The following is a 25,183-nucleotide window of genomic DNA, read 5'->3' as shown; positions in this document are numbered from 1 at the left end:
CCAGAGGTCCACTTTTGTTGTACATTTCTCTTTGCATTTCTTCCCGGCCTCCAAGTTCCTTTCTCCCCTCAGGGTTTTGGTCACTGTCCCCCAGCGAACCTAGTTCAAAGCTCTCCTCACCGAGTTTGCAAGCCTACTTGTGAAAATGCTCCTTCCTCTTTTGGTTAGGTGGACCCCATCTCTTCCCTATAATCCTTGTGCCCGGAACAACATCGCATGATCAAAGAATCCAAAGCCCTCTCTCCGACACCACCTGCGTAACCATGCATTTACTTCCTCAATTCGACGGTCCCTACCTAGCCCTTTCCCTTTACAGTGTGCTTCCATTTTTTACATACAATATATGCAACGTAAAGATAAGTTTCTTACTTTTTCTAATGTAAAATGAGCTGTAATTAAAAAAATCCCTTTATTTTGTATTAGTGGTTTTTCTGTTGCAGCGATGTCAGTTCAATATTTTTAAGAAGTCCAAAAGCAATAAACACTTGCACCCATTGCTAAATCAAGAAAACACTTATAGAGCTATCTTAGAAATAAATTTTAAAAATCTATATTATTTTAAAAAATATATTGCAGATCTAAAAGTAACACAGATGCAAGAAAATAACGTGGTTTGGTTCTGAAACCAGAACCTTTGGTGTACTGACCTTTGCAGAAGCCAGTTAGATGTTTTGGTGGCTATCCCTGTATTTTGTAGCTTGCTTTTACTCACTCGTTACTTACACACAGCTCCAAGCAAAGAGTGAAGTCTGCATGACACTTAACAAAAAAATTCAAAACAATTATCTTATATTATTGGAATAATGACAGTAAATCAGGCTTGTTGATGCATTTTATTGTGAGATGGGGAGCCTGGTAAAAAACTAGAAAATGACCATGGTGTAACAGGAACTTAAAAATGAAGATTCAGATTTTTAACTTACATACATGAATACAGGAACAAATTGGCACAAAAATGTTAAACATTGTTCCCAACACTGTTTTTAAGATTATTCTAATTTGGCTTCCTAAGGAAATGAGAGTTTTATGGTTAGGCTAATCTCTTAATAAAACTGCAGAGCATCATGCTATTAGTCACACAGTGAAATTCAAAATGTAAGAGCTTTATATTAAAAACTGGGTAAAGGTAAAATGAATTGATTGCAACTGTAAAATTAATACATTCCCATTTTAATTCTTCTGTTCTACAGTCCAAGGCAAGTATAAATGTTAACATAACACTGTTAAATCAAATCTCAATGCAAGAGAACCAATTGCATCTCTACTTTAAATCTTATCAACTTTCCAAATTTTCATACTAAAATATATTATTGTATTAATACAAACTACAGTATTATACACTACACTGTGTAATAAATAAAGAAATATAAAAATAAGACACATAAATATAAAAGTTTTCTAAAACTAAAAAGGTACATATGTCAGTAAGAAGGGTATTAATACTGCCAGGTTTGAAGACATACAGTACAAAATGTTGCACAGATCTATAAACTAAAAGAAATAAAATAATACTGATAGGTAAAAACCAGCTAACATTGTTAATAAATGGGGTCCATAATAACTAACATTTGGAAACACTTATGAGCCAGATAACGTCATGTATGTGTCAGAAATTAAAGTAAACCAATAAAGCAGATTAGAAATTTTCCCTTGTAATTATTGTAGAGAAATTCAGCAAATTAGATATCAACCAAACATAATACTGAAGAATTAAATAATGAAATGTACCAGTATTCTTTCTTCTTGGACGGTTGAGTGTTTCCTTTCCCCCCATGATTTAGTTTAGAAGTTTGATACAAATTAACAAATGCTAGTTATTGTAGGCCACACATTAGATAAAGGCTTGTCAGAGCCTTTAAAATACTGATAAATGGCACTTACAGCACACAGGTCTTGCATAAGGCCAAAGGAGATACAAAGCTTCATATCATATCCTTCATATTGTTACTACATACTCAAAACACAATTACAAACACTGATTTTGACGACTTTGCTGTCTTTACCAGTATTAACACTGTTAGTCCCTGCAATCAGAACTCAACAACAATCTTTTCAACTACATTTTTAACCACATGAGTAAGAAACTTCAGTTCTTCTATCAGCTGCTTCCTTAAGGCTAACAATACACTTTAAATGATAATATGCTCTACTACAACATCTAATGTTATAATTGCTACCTTCTAGGTTGAATTTACAAAGGTAGTCAAGCACTGTTTGGAACTGCATTATACTTTTCTGCGAAAGGGAATTCTGTAGTGCAGAAGTTCTCACATTTTTAAAAACATAATAAAATACTGAAGCGGATTTAGCAAATGTTTTCCCAATAAAAAAAATCATATAAATCTCTCCCAATTGTACAGCTTAAAATTAATCACATAAGAATGAAAATTAATACTGATAAAACAAAAGATGCCAGATGCTTGTCTAATAAATCAGGTTTCCTACAACCTGTTAAATCCTTGCTTTCAGAGTCACTGTATTTTCTAATCTGCTTCATGTTACAAACTTGTTCCTAACTTTGAAAACTGCATGAAAAATTACTATGTTTGAGGTTCAGGCACACCTGGATTTCTTTTTTTTTCCTCATTTTCTTATTTTACTATAATTTTTTTATTTTTTTTACACAGTAGTGAACAGAAATCACAGTATGCAGACTACTGTGTTTCTATGTTAAGCATGTATAGTATAGACTTCATTAGCAATTAGTTGTTTTCCTTGTAGAAAAAACACTATTCATTAAGCTCTGTTTTGTTTTCTGACACCTGCTCATCATTCTGTATAGCTTCTTGCTCTACACTGCTCACTTGATTTACAGCATCTTCATTACCTTCAATTTTCTTTTGTTCTTCCTCCACTATTTCTTGCAGTTTTCCACATTCCTTTTCTTCCTGAAGTTGTTCCATCTCTTTATCTTCCTCTTCCTCATCCTCTTTTTCACTGTCTTCCTCTTCTTCCCTCGTTAAACTTTCTCTCTCGTCTGAGTCGATCTGTGATGGAGACGCCCTGGCACCAACATGCTCATTATTTAGGACTTCTTGTCCTGTCTCTTCCTGTTCTGTGCCATCACGCTCTTCTGCTTCTCTTTTGCAGTAGGAGTAGCGATGATTCATGTGCTGAGAATAAGACCCAGAGTGTGAAAAACGCTTTCCACATTTGTCACATTGATAGGGCTTTTCTCCAGAATGCAGTCGCATGTGTTCAATCAAATGGTGTTTGTGTTTAAATGCCTTTTTACAGATTCCACACTCATGAGGCCTTTTACCTAAAATAAAAAGCAAATATTTGAAACTTTAATATCCACACTTTAATGGTTATTTCTGGCTTCCATACTACCTATGGATGGTGGAGACAATTTGCTGAAAAGCAGGGATTTCACATTTGGATTTTGGTACAACTGTTGGAAGATTTATTTAAGAAGTGGGTGGTACCCACAAAAGTTCATGACTTAATAAATTTGTCAGTCTCTAAGGTGCTACATGACAGCTTGTTATTTGGGAAGCTCCAGATTAACATGGCTTCCCCTTTGAGACTTCTCTCCTTAGGGTTATTAAGGCTGGGATTTTCAAAGATGCCTTTGACCATAACATAAGAACATCCATACTGCACCGGATCAGCGTGGCTCAGTATCTTGTGTTTCAACAGTGGCCAGTGTTAGGTGCTTCAGAAGAAATGAATAAAACAGCTGATCTTCAAGTAATTCATTCCATTTCTTCCACTCCTACCTTCTGAGAAACTGAGGCTAGGGACACTCAGAGCATGGTGTTGCATCCCTGACCATCCTGGCTAAAAAGCCATTGATGGACCTATCATCCACGTACTCATCTAGTTCTTTTTTTAATTTTCCCCTCCCTATTTCGGCCTTCACAACATCCCTTGGTAATGAGTTTCACAGATTGACTTATGTGAAGAAGTACTTCCTTTTGTTTGTTTGAAACTTGCAGCCTAAATTAGGTGTGCGTGCTATGTGTACGACTGTTGGAACATTTCACCCTAGCTGCTACCTGTCCGGTCAGCTGTGGCATGGTGTTGTTATGGAGGCATGAACCTGCCGACCCAGACACCCCTCAGTTCCTTCTTGCTGGTTACTCCAACAATGAAAAAGGAGGGTGGGTACTGAATAGATATAAGCAACATACCTTGAAGAACAACATTTACAAAGGCAAGTAAGCATTTTCAGTGTTTGTGTGCTTGCTGATATCTGTTCAAGTTAGATGATTCACAAGCCGTACCCAGGACGATGGGTCAGAATCAACATGTGGCTGACTCAAGGACAGTGGCCCCAAAGGCTGCATTCCCATCTGAACTGTTGCATAATAGCACAGTGCAACATAAAATTGTGTATAGAAGACCATGTCACAGCTTGACAGATTTCCTGGAGAGGAACATGAGCCAGAAGGCAGTTGTAGAGGCCTGAGCTTACACAGAATGTGCTGTAGTATTTGGCAGGACAAACTTAGCATGGCTGCAGCACGTACGCACACAGGACATGATGCACAAAAAGCTGCAAGGTCTTGCAGAAGGACTTGGTTCTGTTGATACAGAAGGCAAGTGACCTCCTCACACTGAGATTTAGGATAGAAAACAGGGAGGAAAATGTCTGGGCCAGTATGAAAGCCAGAGACCACTTTTGGAAGGAAAGCTGGGATTGGGCAGAGTTGAACTTTGTCCTTATGGAAAATCATGTGCAGGGGCTCTGGTATGAGGGCCTGGAACTCAAAAACCCTCCTGACAGAAGTAATAGCCACCAGGAATGCCACTTTCCAAGAGAGGTAAAGGAGGGAACACATGGCTAAGAGTTCAAAGGGGGCACCCATGAACATCCAGCGGACTTGGTTCAGTTCCTGCCTGGGATCTTGCCATCGGGTTTGCAGGTGAAGACAGTCCGTGCCCTTGAGAAAGCAGCCAACCATGCAATTTGCGAAAACAGAATGCCAAGATGACTGTCAGGTAGGCCTTGAGCAAAGAAGAGGCAAGACCCTGCTGCTTCAGAGAAACAAGGTGATATAGCACCTGTGAAATGAAGGTGGACAGAGGCATGAGGCTATCCTGATGACAGGAGCAAGAGAAGCATGACCACTTAGCCAAGTAAGATCGCCTCATGGACAGCTTACAGCTGCTGAGAAGAACATGACACACTTGTTGTCAGAACAACTGTTCAATGGGGTTTAACCATGAAGTCACCATGCTGTGAGGTGAAGCGAGTGAAAGTCTAGGGGGTGGTGAGCATAGGTGGACACAACTGTGGTCCTGTGTGATGAGGTGTGGAAACAGGGGAAGTGGAATGGGAATAAGCACTGAGAGCTTCACCAGTGTGGGTTACCAATGTTGATGAGCCCAAGCTGGGGCTATTAGGATAACATCTGCCCAGTCTTTGCAAAAGCTTGAGGAACACCTTGGGCCAAATTGAAAGCACTGGTAGTTGTCCTATGATGTGAAGAGGTCCAGCTTGGGAAAGCCCCACTTCTGGGGGACAGAGTGGAGGACATCTTCATGAAGCGACCACTCATGAGTGAGGAAACAGAGACTGGGATGGTCCACCAACTGGTTCTGGACCTTGGAAGATATGATGCCTCCAGGTGGACAGAGCAGGCTATGCACAGCCCTCACAGGCAAAGAGCTTCCAAACACAGTGGGGAGAAATGTGCAAGCCCTGGAGGAGGAAAAGCCCTGAAAAGGGATGGGCAGGGAGGCTGGAAGGAGGATGAGAATCAAACGAGAAAGTGAAACCCACTACAGCCATTCAGAAGACACATCGATCCAGTGTAAAGACCGACCAGGCTGGGAGGAACAGGGAGAGTCTGTTGAGGAAGGTGAATCATAGAATCATAGAACACTGGGACTGGAAGGGACCTCGAGAGGCCATCGAGTCCAGCCCCCTGCCCCAATGGCAGGACCAAGTACTATCTAAACCATCCCTGATAGACATCTATCTAACCTGTTCTTAAATATCTCCAGCGATGAAGATTCTACAACCTCCGTTGGCAATTTATTCCACTGTTTGACCGCCCTGACAGTTAAGAACTTTTTCCTAACGTCCAACCTAAACTGCCCTTGCTGCAGTTTAAGCCCATTGCCTCTTGTTCTATCCTCAGAGGCCAAGAAGAACAAGTTCTCTCCTTCCTCCTTATGGCTCCCTTTTAGATACCTGAAAACCGCTATCATGTCTCCCCTCAACCTTCTCTTTTCCAAACTAAACAAGCCCAATTCTTTCAACCTTTTTTCATAGGTCACATTCTCTAGACCTTTAATCATTCTTGTCACTCTTTTCTGGACCCTCTCTAGTTTCTCCACATCTTTTTTGAACTGCGGTGCCCAGAACTGGACACAATACTCCAGCTGAGGCCTAGCCAGCGCAGAGTAGAGCAGAAGAAAGACTTCTCGTGTCTTGTTCACAACACACCTGTTAATGCATCCCAGAATCATGTTTGCTTTTTTCGCAACAGCATCACACTGTTGACTCATATTTAGCTTGTGGTCCACTATAATCCCTAGATCCCTTTCTGCTGTAGTCGTTCCTAAACAGTCTCTCCCCATTCTGTATGTGTGAAACTGATTGTTCCTTCCCAAGTGGAACACTTCGCATTTGTCCTTATTAAACTTCATCCTGTTTACCTCAGATCATTTCTCCAATTTATCCAGATCATTTTGAATTATGACCCTATCCTCCAAAGCAGTTGCAACCCCTGCCAGCTCGGTCTGTTGAGGAAGGTGAAGGGAAGCAGGTCTTTATCCACAAAAGCTTATGCTCCAAAATATCTGTTAGTCTATAAGGTGCCACAGGACTTCTTGTTGTACTCGTACTCTGATCTCTGGTGCACCATCAAAGCAATTGTTTTGACCCACAGGAAGGACTGGACTGGCCCTGGTTGGCTCCCAACTGTAGGAGAGAAGGCTTGCAGTGAGAATAGCAGGGCTGCCGCTGAGAACACTAGTGACATCCACAAGGCTCGAAGGGCTGCGAATGAGGTTTCAGCTTAAAGGGTTTCTGTTGCATGACTGGCATGTTCTCCCCCAAGGATTTCATTGTATTGTGAGAGTCCTTTGAGCTGTGAAGATGGGAGTTGCTCTGCACCATGAACAGCCCAATACACTGGGCTAAGCCAGGACCATGAACCCCAGTGAAACTGGCATGGAGAGCAGGATCATCAAGCAGAGGGGGACTGCCGAGGCAAATGGGACCAGTGTGGAGAAGACTGGAACCAAGAATGAGATTGATGTGCTGAATGAAACTGGTGCTGGGAGTGGGACCAACGCACCGAATGAGACAGGCACTGAGACTGGGACTGATGCACTGAACGAGACCTGTGTGCTAAGTGGGACCTGTGAGGAATTCAAGATCTGCATGCCGAGCAGGACTGGTGAGGAGCTTGAGACCTGCACACTGAGCATGAGTGGCGCCAAAAAGTGCCCGTGCCAAGACTTTTGATCACCAGGACTGGTGTGCCAGGTGGAGAAGTCCCAGCTGGAGCAGTGCTGGGATGTGTGTTGCTCTGCAATTACATGGTGCCAAGGGGAACTGCTGGGCAGAGCATATCTAAGATTTGGACACTGAGCCAAAGCTTCCCTCCACAGAAGACCTTCAATGCGAGTGGCCATGAGTGAATGGGACAGAGGACAATGCTGCGAGTCAGACTGGTGGTGCTACAGGTGGCTGCACGGGGACTCCTAGCAGTGCCAGGACTCCAAGTAAAAAAGAAATTGGGCTGGGATGGGTCGATCCATCAAGGCAGCCTTGCTTCTGGAGGTGGGCTGAGTGACAGAGGCTTAACTCTGCGCTGGGGACTGCAGCTTTTCGAATGTGCATGATATGGATGAAGGGCCAACTGGCACCAGTTCTCTTGGAGAGCCTAGGAGAATCAGGCTCAGTACATGGGGTGTCAGGTCATCAGTGTCAAGGACTCTGGAGCATTCAGAGCTGCATTGTCTGTGCTAAAGCCATCTTTGCTGGTGCCAACAACTTAGCTGCCTGTAGGGGCTGCATTGGAGTGTGGATGTGGTGCTAGGCCAGAGACTTTAGGGGCTGCCAGTGCAGAGGGGAATTCTCCATCTGCACCAGGCTTGGGGACAAAGATGGCGCACTGCACACCAAGAAAACAGGTGCAAGCTCTTGGAGGCTGAAGCACTGATTCCATGAGGAGCTGTTAAAGATGAAAGTTGCCCTCCTTATGGGTTTGAGACTTAAAAGCCTTGCAAATCCAGCACTTATCAGACTGATGAGCTTCTCCCAAGCAACCAAGGCAGGAATCATGGGGGTTGCTCATTGGCATAGACTTCAGGCAGCAGCTGTACTGCTTGAAGCTCTGGGACTTTTTCATGCCCAAGGTCCTGGAGGGGACACAGGGAGAGAAAGGACAACAAGAAGTCCTGTGGCCCCTTATAGACTAACAGATATTTTGGAGCATAAGCTTTTGTGGGCAAAGATCCGCTTCATCAGACCTCTTCCCCACCTGCTGTCTATTAACATTAAGTACAACAATCAACTACTCTAAAGGAGAACTATTTACAACTATTTACACAACAAAGAGCTAGGGAATCCTGGCACAGCAACAGAGTACTCAGCCACAGTTGACTGTTGGTAAGAACAAACTGAGGGGTTGTTGGGTTGGCAGGGTCATATACAGGGTTCTGCATGACTGCCACTCCTGGGAGCTCCACAGCTGACCCAATAGGTAGGAGATGGGTAAAACTTTCCAACAGTCATGCACACCTCTGTGTTCACACCTAATTTGAACAGATATGAGCAAGCTGTTGAAGAAGAATTCGAGGGAACACTGCATGCCCAGGTTCAATTTGGCAAAGCAATTAAACCTGTGCCTCAGTCCTCTTTAAAACCACTTAATATCACACAGTTTCAGAGTCATGGCTCTTTAGGCCCATATAGTCCATCTAAATTAGTGTTAGCTTGTTTTCAGTGTTCAAAACTCACAATTACATAGGGCAGAAATTAGACAAAACAAGTTTGCACAGGCCTAGCTTTGACGTGAAAGATACAGATGAATATGCCGATATGTTGCTCACCTTGATAATATTTTTCTAATTTGTCAACCTTGATTACTCTTTTTGGTTCTCTGTGCCTTAAATATTGAGTCTGTTCTGGTATGGCTATGATCTGAAGAAGTGGGTCTGTCCCACGAAAGCTCATCACCTAATAAATTGTTTTGTTAGTCTTTAAAGTGCTACTGGACTGCTTTTTTGTTTTGACAGTATATAGACTAGCACAACTTTCTCTCTGTTACAGACAAATGGTGGTTTTCTGATTACAGGACACACAAGAGCAATGACTGACATGTGTAAGACTGTCAAAAAAGTACTTTTCTAGTGCTTTACACTTAATTAAAAAGTAAAATAGAAAGCACTTACGTGTTCTAAAAAAGGAAAAACTAATGCGCTAAACTTTTAGAAAAGCAAAGTTGAAAAATGTACATATTGTTGAGAAACATACTCTGAGAAACTGAACTGAAAAGGAAAGATTGAAAATAAAATTAACAGAATTTATAGAAATACACCATTAGTAACCAAGTCAAAGAGTAATAAAAAAGAGGAATGCAGATAAGCAGAGAAAAGTAATATGGAGATCTAGTCAATAAAGAAAAGAAAAAAAAAGGTGAATGAAGACACATATCAAAACAAGTCTCTAATAGCCAAGCTAGCAAAGAGTAAAGTTAAAAAAAAATGTAGTAAATGACCAAAACAGCCAGAACTGGAGTCGAAAGTAGGAACACAGAGAAATGAAAAATAAAAATCTTAAGATTATAACACTATTCTTTTTGGGAAAGATTAATTCAAGGCTCACTGAAAATCCAACTGATTTCCAAATCATTTTAGATTAGACCCAGTCTCAGAGTCTACCTGGAGGGGTAATGCTGGCTGCTTCATGCTAATGAGTAGTCTTGCAATTGCAAATGGCTGCTCATTGTCACACCCGTGCTAGTCCTCGCTGTCAGCAGAAGCTGCTGCCAGCAATAAATTGGCCATGTAAACGTACCTCTGCTGGCACAAACCCCCTCTATCACCAGACCCTCATGCCTGAATTTTGGGGTTTTGCAATCTTAGGCTGGGTCTACACGGAGGGATATGGCTGGCAGCTTTATGCTAATAAGCAATCTCACAAATAGATGCTCATTAGCATAATCACATGGCTAATTAGCATAGTCATGCAAGATCTCGCTGCCTACAGAAGCTGCTGCTAGCAGTAAAACTGTGCAGATGTGCCTCTGCCAGCAAAACCCACCTCTGTCATCAGCACCTTCTGCCTGAATTAAGCCTATGCCTGTGAAATTCAGGCATAAGGGGCTGGCGACAGATGGGTTTTTGCCAGCAGAGGCATGTCTACATGGCCCGTTTACTGGTGATAGCGAGTTCTTGCATGGTTATGCTAATTAGCCATGTGATTATGCTAATAAGCAACCATTTGCAATTGCAAGACTTCTCATTTGCATGAAGTTGCCAGCAATACCCCTCCATGCAGACCCAGCCTAAGACTGCAAAACCCCAGAGGATAGGACAGTGTCTTTTAGTTGTATGTAAAACATCCCACATATGTAAGCTGCTTTGTGAGTAAATAATAAACAATGACAATTCAGGCAGCGGTATGAGCTGGAAGGTTGGAAATGAGTCCCTGATGAGAGGGGTAATCAGATCATCATGAGCACGATCCAGATGGAGAAGAGGTGCCTTATCATTTAAGGTTTTTGCATTAGTCCATAAAACTAGATCATCATCCTAGAATTTCAATGAAAGTTGAACAAACATTAAAAATGTAGGTTTACTGAAAAAGGTATGCATCGAGCCACAATGACAATAAATGTTATTTTCTCATCTCACCTCCAACCTTGGAGATATATGTTCCTTTTTGAAGCATGGAATCCAATCATAACTAAAATAAGGAAACTATTTAAAAACCTATATTTACTACAGCATACCTGTGTGTTCATACTTATGTCTCAATAATGAGCTGCTCTTCTGGAATATTTTGTCACATAAATCACAAGCATACATCCCATTTTCTGTCTTTCTCATCTTCTTTTTGGGTGGTGTTGAATCAGAATCATTTTGATCTTCTACATTTGAAACACCCTCAGAGCTAGTATCTTGCCTTTCATCCTAAGAAAATTAGAGATAAACATTAAACCTGGTGCAAGCTCCATGGATACAGTAGGCAGGATTATAAATCATACCCTGCTGTTTTATTTGTAATATCACTGCGTGCCAGTAAAGAGACCAAAAACACTGTTTAATTCTAACACTTACATAGCTTAGAAAAGACTCACTTTGTGACACTAACATTCATGAGCTATTAAAACCAGTACCTAAAACCTTGAAAATCAGTATTTAGAAGAGTTACAATGCTTCAATTGGATAAGGGAGAGAAATGAGAAGGAAAGGTACATAAAAAGGCATTGGGAATATGGAAAATCAAGGATGTTTCTAACAGTTTTTTACATCAAGGTACATCATCTGTATCTAAATATTGCACTATTTTAGTGGAAATTAAATTTAGCTAACATTAGGATTAAATTCTGTAAAACTGACTACTGTCCCTACCCATAATTTTGCTACAAATGTAAGCTAAATTAGCTAGCCAGGGAATGCTAATATTCCATGAACAAAAACTGTACCTATACCACCATAAAATTCTGTGACCCCAGATGAGTCATCTGCTAAATTCATTCTCAAGAATCACAAAAGCATATTCTAATGGCATTAGCAAGTCACAAACAACATAAAAGCTCATTTTCAAATCCAAATAAAATATGTAATAGCTATCTCAATATGCGTAAGTGTGATATACAACCCCCCCCCCCGGGACTGTTCAAATCCAGGCTGACCTGTTTCCAACTGTACGTGTAAGAGGGTAATGGAAATTTAATGTAAACGCTTTCAAGGATTCAACCAAGGAAAGATATCATTTCTTACATGTATCTTTTTTAGTTCAGCTTTGCTCCTACCTCAATAATGTGCGTACAACTATCAATGGGATTGACTCTGACCACACAGAAACAGAGTAGTGCACAACAACGACACACGTAAGGGGCAAACACTTGGCCCACTTTCCATGGAAGTTCCAGAAGCAGTCATGTGAGGCTATGTCTAGATTTTTTTCAGGAAGAAGCGTGCTTTCAAAAGCAGGGTTTTATTTTAGAAGAACCCCATCTACACTGCTGTTTTTCTTTCAAAAGACTCTCCTTTGAAAATACAATTATGCAAATGAAATGCAAGATATGTAAATTAATGCTTCATCTGCATCCAATTTGCCTCATAGTTGCATTGTACTTTTGAAAAGGGACTGTAGTGTAGACATAGCCCTTGGGAATCTGGAAGTGCTGCTGGTTTTGTTGGCAAAACAGCCATTTTGCCAACTAAACCCCCTAGCGTAGACATAGCCTTAGTCTGTTTCAGCAAAAACAAGAGTCCAGTGGCACCTTAAAGAGACACTATTATTATCGTACAGTGAACTGCAACTCCTGAAAGTTTATGCAATAAAAATGAAAGTTCCATTTCATTTTCATTTCAAGTTCCGTTATGGTACAGGAAGAGTTCAATTACCAAGACAGTACTAGGTGATGGAGCTGACTGGGAGGGTGAAAGAGGAGTGCTGAGATGTCCTACATACCTCTTATTTTTTTATTTTTGAGGGGATAGGGAGCCAGAAAAATATGAGAGCCTGGTCACGTTGGTTTTAACCAGGGGTACTTAAATTTATAAGTAGATAATGCATGTATTATTTGGATTTGAAAACCGGTCCTGAAAATCTGACGCAACTATTAGACTATGACCATGCCTACACTAGCCCAAAGCTTTGAAATGGCCATTGCAAAGATTACTAATGAAGCGCTGAAATACATATTCAGAGCCTCATTAGCATGCGGGTGGCTGTGGCATTTTGAAATTGCTGTGGTTCATCCAGAGAGGGGTGCTTTTCGAAAGTACCCCATCAACTTCAAAATTTCAAAGTTCCCAGGGTCCTTTTGAAAAGGATCCCCATCTGGATGAGCCGTGGCAATTTGGAAGTGCTGCGGCTGCCCGCATGCTAATGAGGTGCTGAATATGTATTTCAGCGCTTCATTAGTAATCTTCGAAATGGCCATTTGCACGGCCATTTTGAATTTTGGGGTAGTGTAGATGTAGCCTATGTGTTGCATGACTATGTAGAAGCATGCTGAATGTCTTCAAAGGAAATAAAGTTATAACTTTCATCACCCACTGACTAGGATGCAACCAAAATACATATGATCAGCAATTTAAACACTATTTTAACCATTTTTTAACATTATTTTTAGTTCAGTAAAAATAACCAGAATTATGCCACATTTCTATATACAGTATGTAGAAGAATACACACAAGCATAGTACCTGATTTCCATTAGGCTGGGTTTGTTTTGGCGGTGTATCTTGAACTGCTGGGCTAACGGTAGTTGAATATGTATAAGCCACCTGTGGAATCAGAATGGTTTGCTTATTGGCAGCTAGAGCTCTTAAGCATGGAACACTGTTCTGGTCAGCAATGGCAACAATTGTAGGTAACTGGGCAGTGACTGTAGGTATAGCAATATTTATGGGGTTGGCACTTGGTGGGATTACATTTACAACAGGATCAGAGTCTGTAACACCGCTGTCCTTTTGTGGTTCTTTTTTTGCACAAGTCAAGTTCAAAGGTTCTTCTTGGACAGAATAAACACTATTCTGGTAAACACTAGTTATGGTAGATCTTTCCAATATTTCTCCATGTTGCTTTGGTAGTGAAAGGTCAAGAGGTTCTATTTGTGGCTCTTCTGGTACACCCTCTGTTGCGTACATATAACCCTGTGAATTTCTGGATGAAGAGAGGTTTAGTGGTGATGGGGATGGTGTGTTATTTCGTGAACCATTCATGCTCAATCCCACTGATAAAGTCTTAATTATCTTGAGGGAGTTTTGTGAATTACTTGTGTTATTGTGGGATTCACTTGGATTTGTAGGTCCTGCTTGATTATCATTATCTGCAGGATTACTTGGTTTGCCCTGTTCAGGAGAAGATGGTCCAGAAGACTGTACAGAAATTTGCCCAGCTTGCATTTTTTCAAACCACTTTTTTACCACATCCAGGGGTAGATTTACTGAATCAGCAATTTTTGAGAGCTCTTCTGCACTTGGTTGTGCATTTAATGCATAATATGCTTTTAGAAGAGATAAAAGATTTTTTAAAGGTGGCTGACCAGGAGATAAGTTGCTTTCCCCTGTATCTGACATAACAGGGGATTCAGACTTCTCAGCTTCTGTTTCACTGAGCTGAGGAAGCTGAGTGGGATTTTTTGGATCATAGTGCTTTAATTCTTGAAGTGCATTAAGATCTCCTGGGCAGTCATCACAAAGAAGGCAAGTGCTATCATTGGTCTCTCCTTCGAAGTTCTTATCTTTCTCAGACTTCACTGTAAGATCTTCTGGTAATTTTTCACTTTTGCAACTGTTTGTTGGAGCAGAATTTTCTTTTTTCAGATTTTGTGGAACAACCTGAAGCTGACTAGGTTGCTCCAAACTGTAGTTGATGATAATTTTGGTTGTCCCATCTTGATCAACCAAAGGAAGACTGATAGCTGAAATGAGGGAATGACCAGCTTGTTGTATAGATGCAGTGTTGATTGTTTCTTGTTCTTTGGATGCAAGATTAGTATGATTGTTTTCCAAAACTTGCCTTATTACATTACCATCTACAGCCACTTTAAGTACATTTTGAATGTCACTTAAGTTGATGCTTATGGGAGATACCAGACCTACTGTTGGTAGAACAACAGCTTGCACCACACCCTGAGGAGAACTGGTTGCCTGTAACTGGCTACCACTACTAAAAACCCCATTTTGCAAAGGGGTTGAACAGTTGATTCCTGAAGCAACTACTATGGGCTTGAATTCATAATCCACAGGTTCTGTTTTAATTTGGTTAATGGGAAGTTGTTCTTGTAAGGGCTTGTTTTCTATCTTTTGCCGTATCTGTGGTCTCGCTGGGCTACCGGGTGATGCAGAAAGGGAAGGGGAAGAACACTGAGACGTCTTGAGCCCTGGCCGTGCTCGACCATTCACAGGTATCAAACCAATACATTTCTTGCTACTTATGTGTGAGCTATATGAACCAGAATGGGAAAAACGCTTCTTGCAGTTTGGGCACTCATATGGCTTCTCTCCTAAAAAAAGATAAATGAGAGCAGATTAGGCTACAGTGCATCTCCATGACACTACAATGCTAGGAAAACATCTCTCTTCTCAATCAGTCCCAGGCATGACTTTGATAACAAACCTTTTATACTCAATTAAGCAATACAATTATGTAGCCTTTGTGCCTAATCAATTCTGGCATTTCCCAAGCAGTGATATAAGTATCTAAGCCACCATATAAAATGGGCTTTATACTGTATTAAACACTTCATTCAACTCCACTCCAAAATAACTTTGTTTCCATAGTAGCTCACAAAAAGTACTTCAAAAGGTGATAAAGCAGAACATTAACAGAATGACAAAAATAAAGAAAATAAGTGGCATAAACAAAAAGTGATGTAAGATCCTATAATTTTTTTACTGGACTAAGCGTACATACATAAACTCTATTTAGCTACCTATTTACCCATAACTGTAATCAAATAGGTATACCAAAGTAAAAGGAAAGAGAGGACATACAGAAGACATGCATATGCCTTATGTCACAGATAAACATCAGTTGTACAGCTTCCTTGCAAGCTAGCCCCCACCACAGTGAAGCCCAGAAGAAGCACTAACTTCTTAACATAGCTCTGCAGCTGACGAAAAGAATAGCAGATAATTCTGCCTTTTTTTGAGGGAGGAAAGAGTGCCAGCAGAGGCTCTTCCAACAACAGACAGAGCCTGCATTCAGAGTGAGGAAATGAGACAAAGGTGGTGTTAGTTCGGAATACAAATAAAAGAGAGGCACAGAACATGCACTTGGATGGGGAAAAAAATTAGAACTTGCTTAAATGCTGCTTTTTTGTTTCAGATGGGAAAGCATTAAAAAAGGATAATGTGAAAGCTTCATTTCTGCTTCTTTTCTGTCTGTCTTTAATGGGTAAAGAAGAGAAAGAGAAGAAAATCTGAGGATTTTTTTTTAAATAACCAAAATTAACCTCATGTATTTCAAATTTCAGCAAAAAAGATATATTCATACAGACAGAAAAACTGACTGCAGAGATGACGATTTACAGAAATCTTGGGTACTATCCCCTTCTTTGCTTGGGGCAGCATTTTATTGCTACTTCTCTTCTATGGTTGTATACAGTGGTGCAGTAATATGGATCACTGTCATATTTATTATTACTGTAAGTTATTTGTTTCCATTAGTGGCCACAGCATGTTGGATGTTGTATAAACATACAGAAAGAGGATACAACTGAGAAGGAAAACAGCCAGAGGTAGAGGAAATGTATATAAGAACTAAGAAAAGAGGTACAAGATGCAAGTAAAGCCATCAAGCACAGGTTGTCCACTTTTTAATATTAAAATATATACATACATACAACATGCCCAAACCACCCCCAATGCTCTTCATTATCTTTGCTTTTACACATGCCAGAACTCTACCACCAAAGCTCAAGTTTGCTCAACTGTCTCAGCTTAAACCCACTTTTGCAAACCCTCTCAAGTTGCATTGGAAGCTCCTTGAGCACAGCTGAGTACAGGGTTCAGAATTTACAGTATCTCAAAAAATAAAATATACACTTTATAATTTTAAACTTATAATTACAAAATTGTTTTTATACCAAAGTCATACAAAGCATACATGAAAATATTCTTTATATATATCAAGACTTGAATATTTACCACTGTGAATTCGTAGATGCTCTTTTAGGTGATGTTTGTATTTGAAAGCTTTTCCACATTCAGTGCACTTGAATTTTCGATTACCACTGGACTGAGTTACATGTCTCTGTAAGAGAAAATTCTAAAATTCATTCAGAGAACAAAGGAGTTCACATGTAATGAAAAAATAGCAAAGAAAATGTCACGTATTTGAAATTTCACTTCAGAAGATATAATTCAAAACTGAATACAGTCAATCATCACTTTGAGGGATGTGGGTTGTATGTGTTACTTATAAAAAGAAACAGATCTGTGGACAAGTTAGAAAAATGAGCCATATAAATAAGCATTGTAAATTTGATACAGTTAAAAAATTAAGCATTTCTCTCCAACCTAATTTCAGGTAAGAGGAATATGGCCAGGTCATTATAATAAAATAAATAAATAAATTATTAATAATAATAAAATACATGGAGATACACATCTCATAGAACTAGATGGGACCTTAGGAGATCATTAAGTCCAGTCTCCTGCCCTCTTGGCTGGACAAAGCACCATCCCTCACACATTTTTTCTTGTTGTTTTTAAATCTATTTGCTCCAGACCCCTTAATGGCCTCCTCAAGGGCTGAGCTCACAGCCCTGGGTTTAGCAGGCCAATGCCCAAACCACTGAGCTACCCCTCCCTCACATTAGGTGCCTGAGAAATGTGGTAAGCAATTCCGTTTTTCATTTGAAAAATCAGTGAACAGATATGAAATACAAGAAAGCAACATTAAAACATTTACAGAGTTTAAAATTTAATCAGTTGACTTGATTTTTCCATTTACATGCTTCAAGCTCTTACTGTTGGCCTTAGATTCTTTCTGTGATGGCACCATAGGATTGCTGAATAGATGATTCAACAACAACAAAAAGGCACTCGCTCATGGTTTATTCTCAAAACAAATTCACAAAATTTACATTTAAATAAACAATATAATAAATGGACTCCTGAAACACTTAATATTTATACTTGTTAAAAATTCTGATGAAGCCACTTAAGTACCTTTTCATCATGTTTTGTCTTCTGAGAATATTTATTATGAAGTTAAAGTCTTTTCATCATCTTAACCTAATTTATATTACAATTCCTTTAAAGTACCAAAGGCCAAGAAAGATACATTTAAATAAATAAATCTTTGTTTTAGCTGATATTTAGAAATGCATATATTTAAACACTGACCAAGTATATTATTTTTGAAAGTACAGTGAGAGCTGTTTATTTCTCAACATAAAGAGGCAAGAAAGGAACATTTACTGATAGAGCAAATACAGTTAATTATATAAAACATACTTGCAACAAACAATTTTAAGTAAAAATGAAAAAAAAAATCAGACCAATGATGCTTTACCATGATTTGAATGCAGCTGTATATTTTGCAGGAAACTGTACAAGAAATTCCATTTGAGGCTCCACAATACTATCTTACACTTTGTTACTTCTCTGCCTGTGGTTCTTTGACATTACTAGGAAATGACACTTTAGCTTTTAAGAAGGATGTGAAAATACTGAAAAGAGTTAAAAGCAGAGCTACAAAAATGATCTAGAGGCTGGAAAACAAGCCTCACAATGTGAGGCTTAAAGCGCTCAAATCTCTCAGTTTATTGAAGAGCAGCATGAGAGGTGATTTGATCACTGTGTAGAGTTACTTACAAATAGTAAAAGATTGTGGTGGGCTTTTTAGTTTTGCTGGTAAAGGTACAACAAAATCCAATAGCTGAAAGTTAAAGTTTGACAAATTCAACTTTGAAATAAGACGCAATTTCCTGGCGGCAAGGATGATTAAATATAGGAACCATTTGTCTGGGATGGTGTTTAACTCACCACTACTTGGGATCTTTAAATTAATATATTGGGTATTTTTCTGCAGCCCAGGTGTGTAAAAGAAGTCTTGGATCAGGCTGGATAGCTGTGGTAGTCCCGCTAAGCCTTTGAATCTGTTAATATATGAATTCTCTTCTTCAACCCTCTCCTTCATGACCCTTAGGCATGAGAAAGTGCCATCATTGGACCTAACCAGGTTACTCACAGAATCACGGGCACTTTCTCATGCTCCTCTACTAACATCATATATGTCATCATGTGCCAACAATGCCCAGATGCTTTGTATATTGGACAGACTTCTAACTCCCTTAGACAAAGGGTCAACGGGCACAAAACAGACATCAAAACACTCCAGATCCACAAACCAGTTAGTCAACATTTTAATGGAAAGGGGCATTCTGTCAATGACCTAAAGATGTGTGTGTTACTGAAGAGGAATTATCGCACCGTTTTGGAAAGAGAAGTGGACGAGCTGACTTTTACATTCAAATTCGGCACATTAACACATGGTTTAAATCATGATGGGAACTTTCTGAGTCACTATTGGGGCTCGTCTGCATACTTGGCTCAATCTAATTCTTGACCTTCCCCCCGCACCCCTCCACTCTCTGATTTGCTCACCTTGATTATCTTTTTCTGATTTGTCCTCCTTGCTTACTGTTTTTGGTTCTCTGTGTCTTAAATATTGAGTCTGTTCTGGTCTGGCTATGGTCTGAAGAAGTGGGTCTGTCCCATGAAAGCTCACCTAATAAACGATTTTGCTAGTCTTTAAAGTGCTGCTTGACTGCTTTTTGTTATGAATTCACCTAGTTTATTTTTGAACCCTGTTATAGGTCTTGGCCTTTACAACAACCTCTGCAAACTGTTCCACTGGTTGACTGTGTGCTGAATGAGGAAATATTTTGTTTTAAACCTGATGCATATTACTTTCATTTGGTGACCCCTAGTTCTTGTGTTATGAGAAGGAGTAAACAACACTTCCTTATGTACTTTTGCTATGCAGTCATGATTTTATAGACCTCTATCACATCTCCCTTTAGTCATCTTTTTTCTAAGATGAAAAATTCTAGTTTTATTAATCTCTCTTCACATGGAAGTCGTTCCATACCCCCAATCGTTTTTGTTGACCCTTCTTTGAATCTTTTCCAATTCAAAAATATCTGTTTTGAGATAGGCTAAGCACTCTGCAGTATTCAAGATGTTGGCACACCATGGATTTATACAGCAGCAACGTGACATCTTCTGTCTGGATTATCTGCTCCTCTTCTTAATGATTCTCAACACTCTACTTGCTTTTTAACTAAAACTGAAGCCGCTAAAGCACCAGATTCATTTTCCACAAAGAGACTGGTTTCAGGAAGAAGAGTCCTTTCAGAAATCTCATCACAATGACTTTGGAGAAAACAGATTTCCTCCAGACAGAAAAATGCCAAGATTGCTTTCAAATTCAGTCTCAGAGACCTGAGTGCTAGGCCCCAGTCCTGAAGGCGTAACACATACTCAAAAATGTCCCAGATGGAAGCCTCCACTGGATAGGTCCTAGCAGCCATGGACCACTTGGAAAATCTCCTCCACTTTGCTAAGTAGGTTGTGCTAATGGAAATGTTCCTACTGTTAAGTAAGATCTCTGGAACCAGCGTCTGAGCAATGCCCTTCCTCCATTTTCAGCACTATAGTGCAGTGCAGGGGGTCAAGGGCTGATTAGACTGGAGGCAAGGCTTTGAGCCAGGCCTGACCAGCTGGGAGCTCTCCCTATAAGAAGGGAGCTCCCAGCGAACAAGGGGTGAGCAGCGAACAGGAGGCAGCAGCTAACAGGGAAGGGAGTTTGCCTCTGGGAGTTCGCTGAGGGAGGAGCCCCGTGTACGTTTGTCCTTTTCAGGTATGGTGTTCCACCTGTGCCCTGCAAGGAAGCACTACCAGGAAAAGGAGTCTCTGAAGAGAAGAGCCTGGAGAGCGATGGGGGAAGGTGGACCTGGGGGCACTGAGAGCAGCTGAGGGGAGAGGGGCCAATGCAGTGAGGAGGGAAGACATGGGAGCAGATGGGGGTAGTGGGCTGGGGAGGGTCCTATGATGATGGTAGCTGGGGGGAGGGGCGGTGAAAGGTGGGGAGGAGGGTCCTGGGGATATGAGGTCATTGCTCTGCAGGGAGCTATGGTGACTCGTGGTAACAGGGAGGCATCAAGTAGTTGGATCCTTAACCACATTCTCCACACCCCACTGCCTTGTGGGTTATCCTGGGAAGGAGAAAGGCTAAGGGAGTGAACCCTGACAGAAAATCCGGAGTGGAGTCCGAAGGCGGTTCGGTGTCAACTTCTGGCACTTTCCCGTCAACTCCTGCAGCTGAGCTGGTACCAGATGTGGAGGTTATCCTCTCCTTTGGACTATATCAGTAAAGCCGAGAGGGGGACACTGGTGTCTGGGCAGCCCAGAGTCTCCATAATAAGTGCCCAGGCTTGTGCCCGGAGAAGTACTCCGGCATCGCTGAACAGCGTTGCATCAACATGGGAGGCAACAGATACCGGTTATAAGCTCTTGCTCGACTGGCGTAGAGAACGAGCACCAGGGGTCGCCTTCGATGGTGTGAGAGATCCTCTCATCTCACTGGACAGTCACCGCCCGCCTCAAGCTGGGCAGCCCCCAGCCAATAGGGTACTGTCCTGCCACAGTTCACCTGCCTCGCTGGGTGCGTGAGGCTTAAGGTTCCTGAACCTGACAAGTGACTGAAATTTGGGCACCAGGCAAACCAATAAGAAAATCAACAAGAAATGAGAAACATCAACAATTTAAGCTTGCTTGCTGGAATGTGCGGACCATGCTGACCGGCTTGACTGAAGATCTTCAGGCCATCAGTGACACCCGCAAGACTGCTGTCATCAGCAAGGAACTGAAGAGGCTCAGAGTTGATATTGCTGCACTGCAAGAGACGCGACTCGCAGATTCGGGATCTCTAGAGGAAAAGGACTACACCTTTTTCTGGCAGGGTAAAGCCCAAGAAGAACCCAGAGAGCATGGTGTTGGCTTTGCTGTCAGAAACACCCTTCTACAAATGGTGGATTTAGTCATGGTCGGATCAGAAAGACTTCTTCGGATCACGCTTCAAACTTGCGCCGGTCCTGTCCACCTGATCCGTGCTTATGCTCCAACCCTGTACGCCACACCAGAAGTAAAAGACAAGTTCTATGACGTGCTCAGTGCTGCTGTAGCGCAAATACCTGCTCGTGAACAACATCTTGGGTGACTTCAATGCAAGAGTTGGAGCTGATTGGGCCTCATGGCCTTCCTGCTTAGGACACTTCGGTGTGGGAAAAATGAATGACAATGGACAGCGTCTCCTTGAGCTGTGCTCGTACCACAATCTGTGCATCACAAACACATTCTTCCAAAAGAAACCACAGCACAGAGTGTCATGGAGACACCCACGCTCGAAGCACTGGCATCAACTAGATGTGGTCATCACTAGGCGTAATAACCTCAAAAACGTCCTTCTGACACGCAGCTATCATAGTGCTGACTGTGATACAGATTACTCGCTAGTTTGCTCCAAGCTCAAGCTGAGACCCAAGAAGCTGTACCGCTCTAAACCTGCTGGAAGGCCCCGCATTGATGCCAGAAAGATGGCAAACTCGGAGAAAGCTGAAAAGTTCAGAGAGACCCTCCAGGAAAATCTGCGCAGTGGCCCTGGGGGTGCCGATGCGACATCCAAATGGCAACATCTGAGGGATACAGTTTACAACATGGCCTTGTCGGTGTTTGGAAGAAGAGCTAGAAACACGAACGACTGGTTCGAAGCTAACTCCGATGAGATGATTCCAGTCATTGAAAAGAACCGCACTGCACTCCTGGAGAACAAATGCTCACCGAGCCAGAGTACCCAGGAAGCACTTAGAGAGGCCAGAAGAACAGTACAGCAGACAGCCAAGTGCTGTGCCAACAACCACTGGCTCCAGTTATGCAGCAGCATCCAGACTGTGCAGACTCTGGTAATCTCAGAGGAATGTACGAGGGTATGAGGAAGGCATTAGGACCCACCCAGAACAAGATGGCACCTCTGAAATCCAAATCTGGTGAAGTCATCGCTGACACAGCCAAACAGATGGAGCCCTGGGTTGAGCACTACTCCGAGCTGTACTCATGCGAGAACGTTGTGGTTGACGCAGCCCTCGATGCCGTCGAGCTCCTACCAGTAATTGACGAACTGGATCAAGAACCGACTGTAGATGAACTGAAGAGAGCCATCGACAGCATTGCAGCAGGAAAGGCCCCTGGTCAGGATGGTATACCACCAGAGGTAATCAAATGTGCCGCGGACACACTCGTGGAACCCCTACATGAGCTACTGTGCCTGTGCTGGAAAGAGGGTGAGGTTCCACAGGATATGTGCGACGCTAACATTGTAACGTTGTATAAGAACAAAGGAGACAGAAGCGACTGCAACAACTACCGTGGAATCTCCCTCCTAAGCGTCACTGGTAAACTGTTTGCTCGCATCATCCTTGGCAGACTCCAGAAGATTGCTGAGAGGGTGTACCCCGAATTGCAGTGCGGATTCCGTGCAGAGAAGTCTACCGTTGACGTGGTCTTCTCTCTAAGGCAGCTGCAGGAGAAGTGCAGGGAGCAGAGAAAGCCACTCTACATAGCCTTCATCGACCTGACCAAGGCCTTTGACTTGGTCAGCAGAGATGGTCTGTTCAAACTGCTCCACAAGATAGGCTGTCCTCCACGGTTACTCAAGATGATCCAGTCGTTCCACGAAGACATGAAAGGAACCATCCAATATGACAGCACATTATCGGATGCTTTCAGAATCAGGAGCGGCGTCAAACAAGGATGCGTGCTTGCTCCGACATTGTTTGGGATCTTCTTCGCACTCCTCCTGAAGCATGCCTTTGGATCTTCAACAGAGGGCATCTTGCTGCACACAAGATCTGATGGGAAACTGTTTAACCTTGCAAGGCTGAAAGCTAAGTCTAAGGTGCGAGAAGTCCTCATCAGAGACATGCTGTTCGCAGACGATGCTGCTGTAGTGTCTCACACAGAAGACCAGCTTGAAAAACTACTGGATCAGTTCTCCAAAGCGTGCAAGGACTTTGGGCTTACCATGAGCCTAAAGAAGACAAACGTACTCAGTCAGGATGTTGCTGAATCCCCAACAATCAGCATTGACAACTATACGTTAGAGGTCGTCCACGAGTTCGTTTACCTCGGGTCCACCATCACTGACACCCTGTCATTGGACAGTGAGCTAAATAGGAGGATTGGAAAAGCAGCCACAACTCTGTCCAGACTCAGCAAGAGAGTGTGGAATAAGAACAAGCTGTACACTCACACCAAAATGCAAGTCTACAGAGCCTGCATCCTCAGCACCCTCCTTTATGGCAGCGAGACTTGGACCCTGTATGCCCGCCAGGAAAAGAGGCTGAATGTCTTCCACTTGTCCTGCCTCAGGCACATCCTTGGAATATCATGGAAGGACAGAGTGACCAACACCGCAATCCTCGAGCAAGCTGGAATCCCAACCATGCACACCCTCCTCAGACAGCGTCTACTCCGCTGGCTTGGCCACGTCCACAGGATGAATGATGGAAGGATTCCAAAAGACATCCTGTATGGTGAGCTAGCCTCTGGCAAAATACCTCCCGGACGCCCCCAGTTGCGCTACAAAGATGTCTGCAAGAGAGACCTCAGAGAGGTAGACATCAAGTCGGACAGCTGGGAAGAACTAGCAGATGACCGCAGCAGATGGAGGCAGGGGTTACACAAGGGCCTTCAGAAGGGCAAGATGAAGATCAGACAGCTAGCAGAGGAGAAGCAAGCGCACAGAAAGCACACTAAGGACTTGCCAGACACCCACTACATCTGCAAGAGATGCAGCAAGGACTGTCACTCTCGTGTGGGTCTTCATAGTCACAATAGACGCTGTGAGTGAAGTCCTCAATTGAAACTTTAAAGGGCGCGATCCATAGTCTATGCAGACTGAAGGATGCCTAGTAGGGGGTCCCTGGATGTAGGGTGTAGCTGGAGTCCTGTGAGCTGGTCAGGGAAGCTGAACTGACAGAGTAAACAGATTAGAGAATCAGCGCAGACTCAGCTATGCTGGGGCAATCAGGATGAGCCTGGCTCTATCTGCCTTGAGGTTGGTGATGACATGGGGAAAACATACATTAGAGTTTATTTCCAGCTGCAGGGAAAGAGTCAAGTAAGGGAGCCTAAGATGAGGTCCTATTATAATGAAGCCGACCGTGGGGATGCCCCACATTGCAAACACCATTCGGAAGGATCTCTGCTTATGGGGACTACTTTGGCTTTGGGGAGAAAACCCTTTTGAAGTGTTCCGCCAGACAGTGCCTGGAAAAGCAGTCCAGAAGTTACCGGTAATGTTTGATACACAACTGCCTGAGCTTGATCACCTCCAGAGTTCTTTGGAGTGAGTTCCTCTCATTTACTCATGCAGTACACCATGGTGGTATTTGTCCATGAGTGCATGAACCACTGAATGCCTATTGGGTCCTGGTATATACATGTGGTATATAGCATG

At 42.1% G+C, this 25,183-nt stretch overlaps 1 protein-coding gene across 2 annotated transcripts in view; it reads right to left on the bottom strand.

The window, feature by feature from the left end:
• Window positions 1-819: 819 nt before the first annotated feature.
• ZEB1 (zinc finger E-box binding homeobox 1) overlaps window positions 820-25,183 on the bottom strand; it is a 247,144-nt gene continuing 222,780 nt past the window's right edge. For both annotated transcript variants that reach the window (XM_074984955.1, XM_074984956.1), the window contains exons 6-9: window positions 16,804-16,909; window positions 13,354-15,158; window positions 10,923-11,103; window positions 820-3,262 (exon numbers count right to left, since the gene is read on the bottom strand). In XM_074984955.1, the coding sequence (XP_074841056.1) occupies window positions 2,730-3,262; window positions 10,923-11,103; window positions 13,354-15,158; window positions 16,804-16,909 (2,625 nt within the window). In that variant the 3' untranslated portion in view covers window positions 820-2,729. The remainder of the gene's footprint in view (window positions 3,263-10,922; window positions 11,104-13,353; window positions 15,159-16,803; window positions 16,910-25,183) is intronic.

This window comes from Carettochelys insculpta, chromosome 2 (genome assembly GCF_033958435.1).
Source record: "Carettochelys insculpta isolate YL-2023 chromosome 2, ASM3395843v1, whole genome shotgun sequence".
Taxonomy (NCBI): domain Eukaryota; kingdom Metazoa; phylum Chordata; order Testudines; family Carettochelyidae; genus Carettochelys; species Carettochelys insculpta.
The sequence above is the reverse complement of the archived record's forward strand: the minus strand, read 5'-3'. Positions and strand labels throughout refer to the sequence as shown.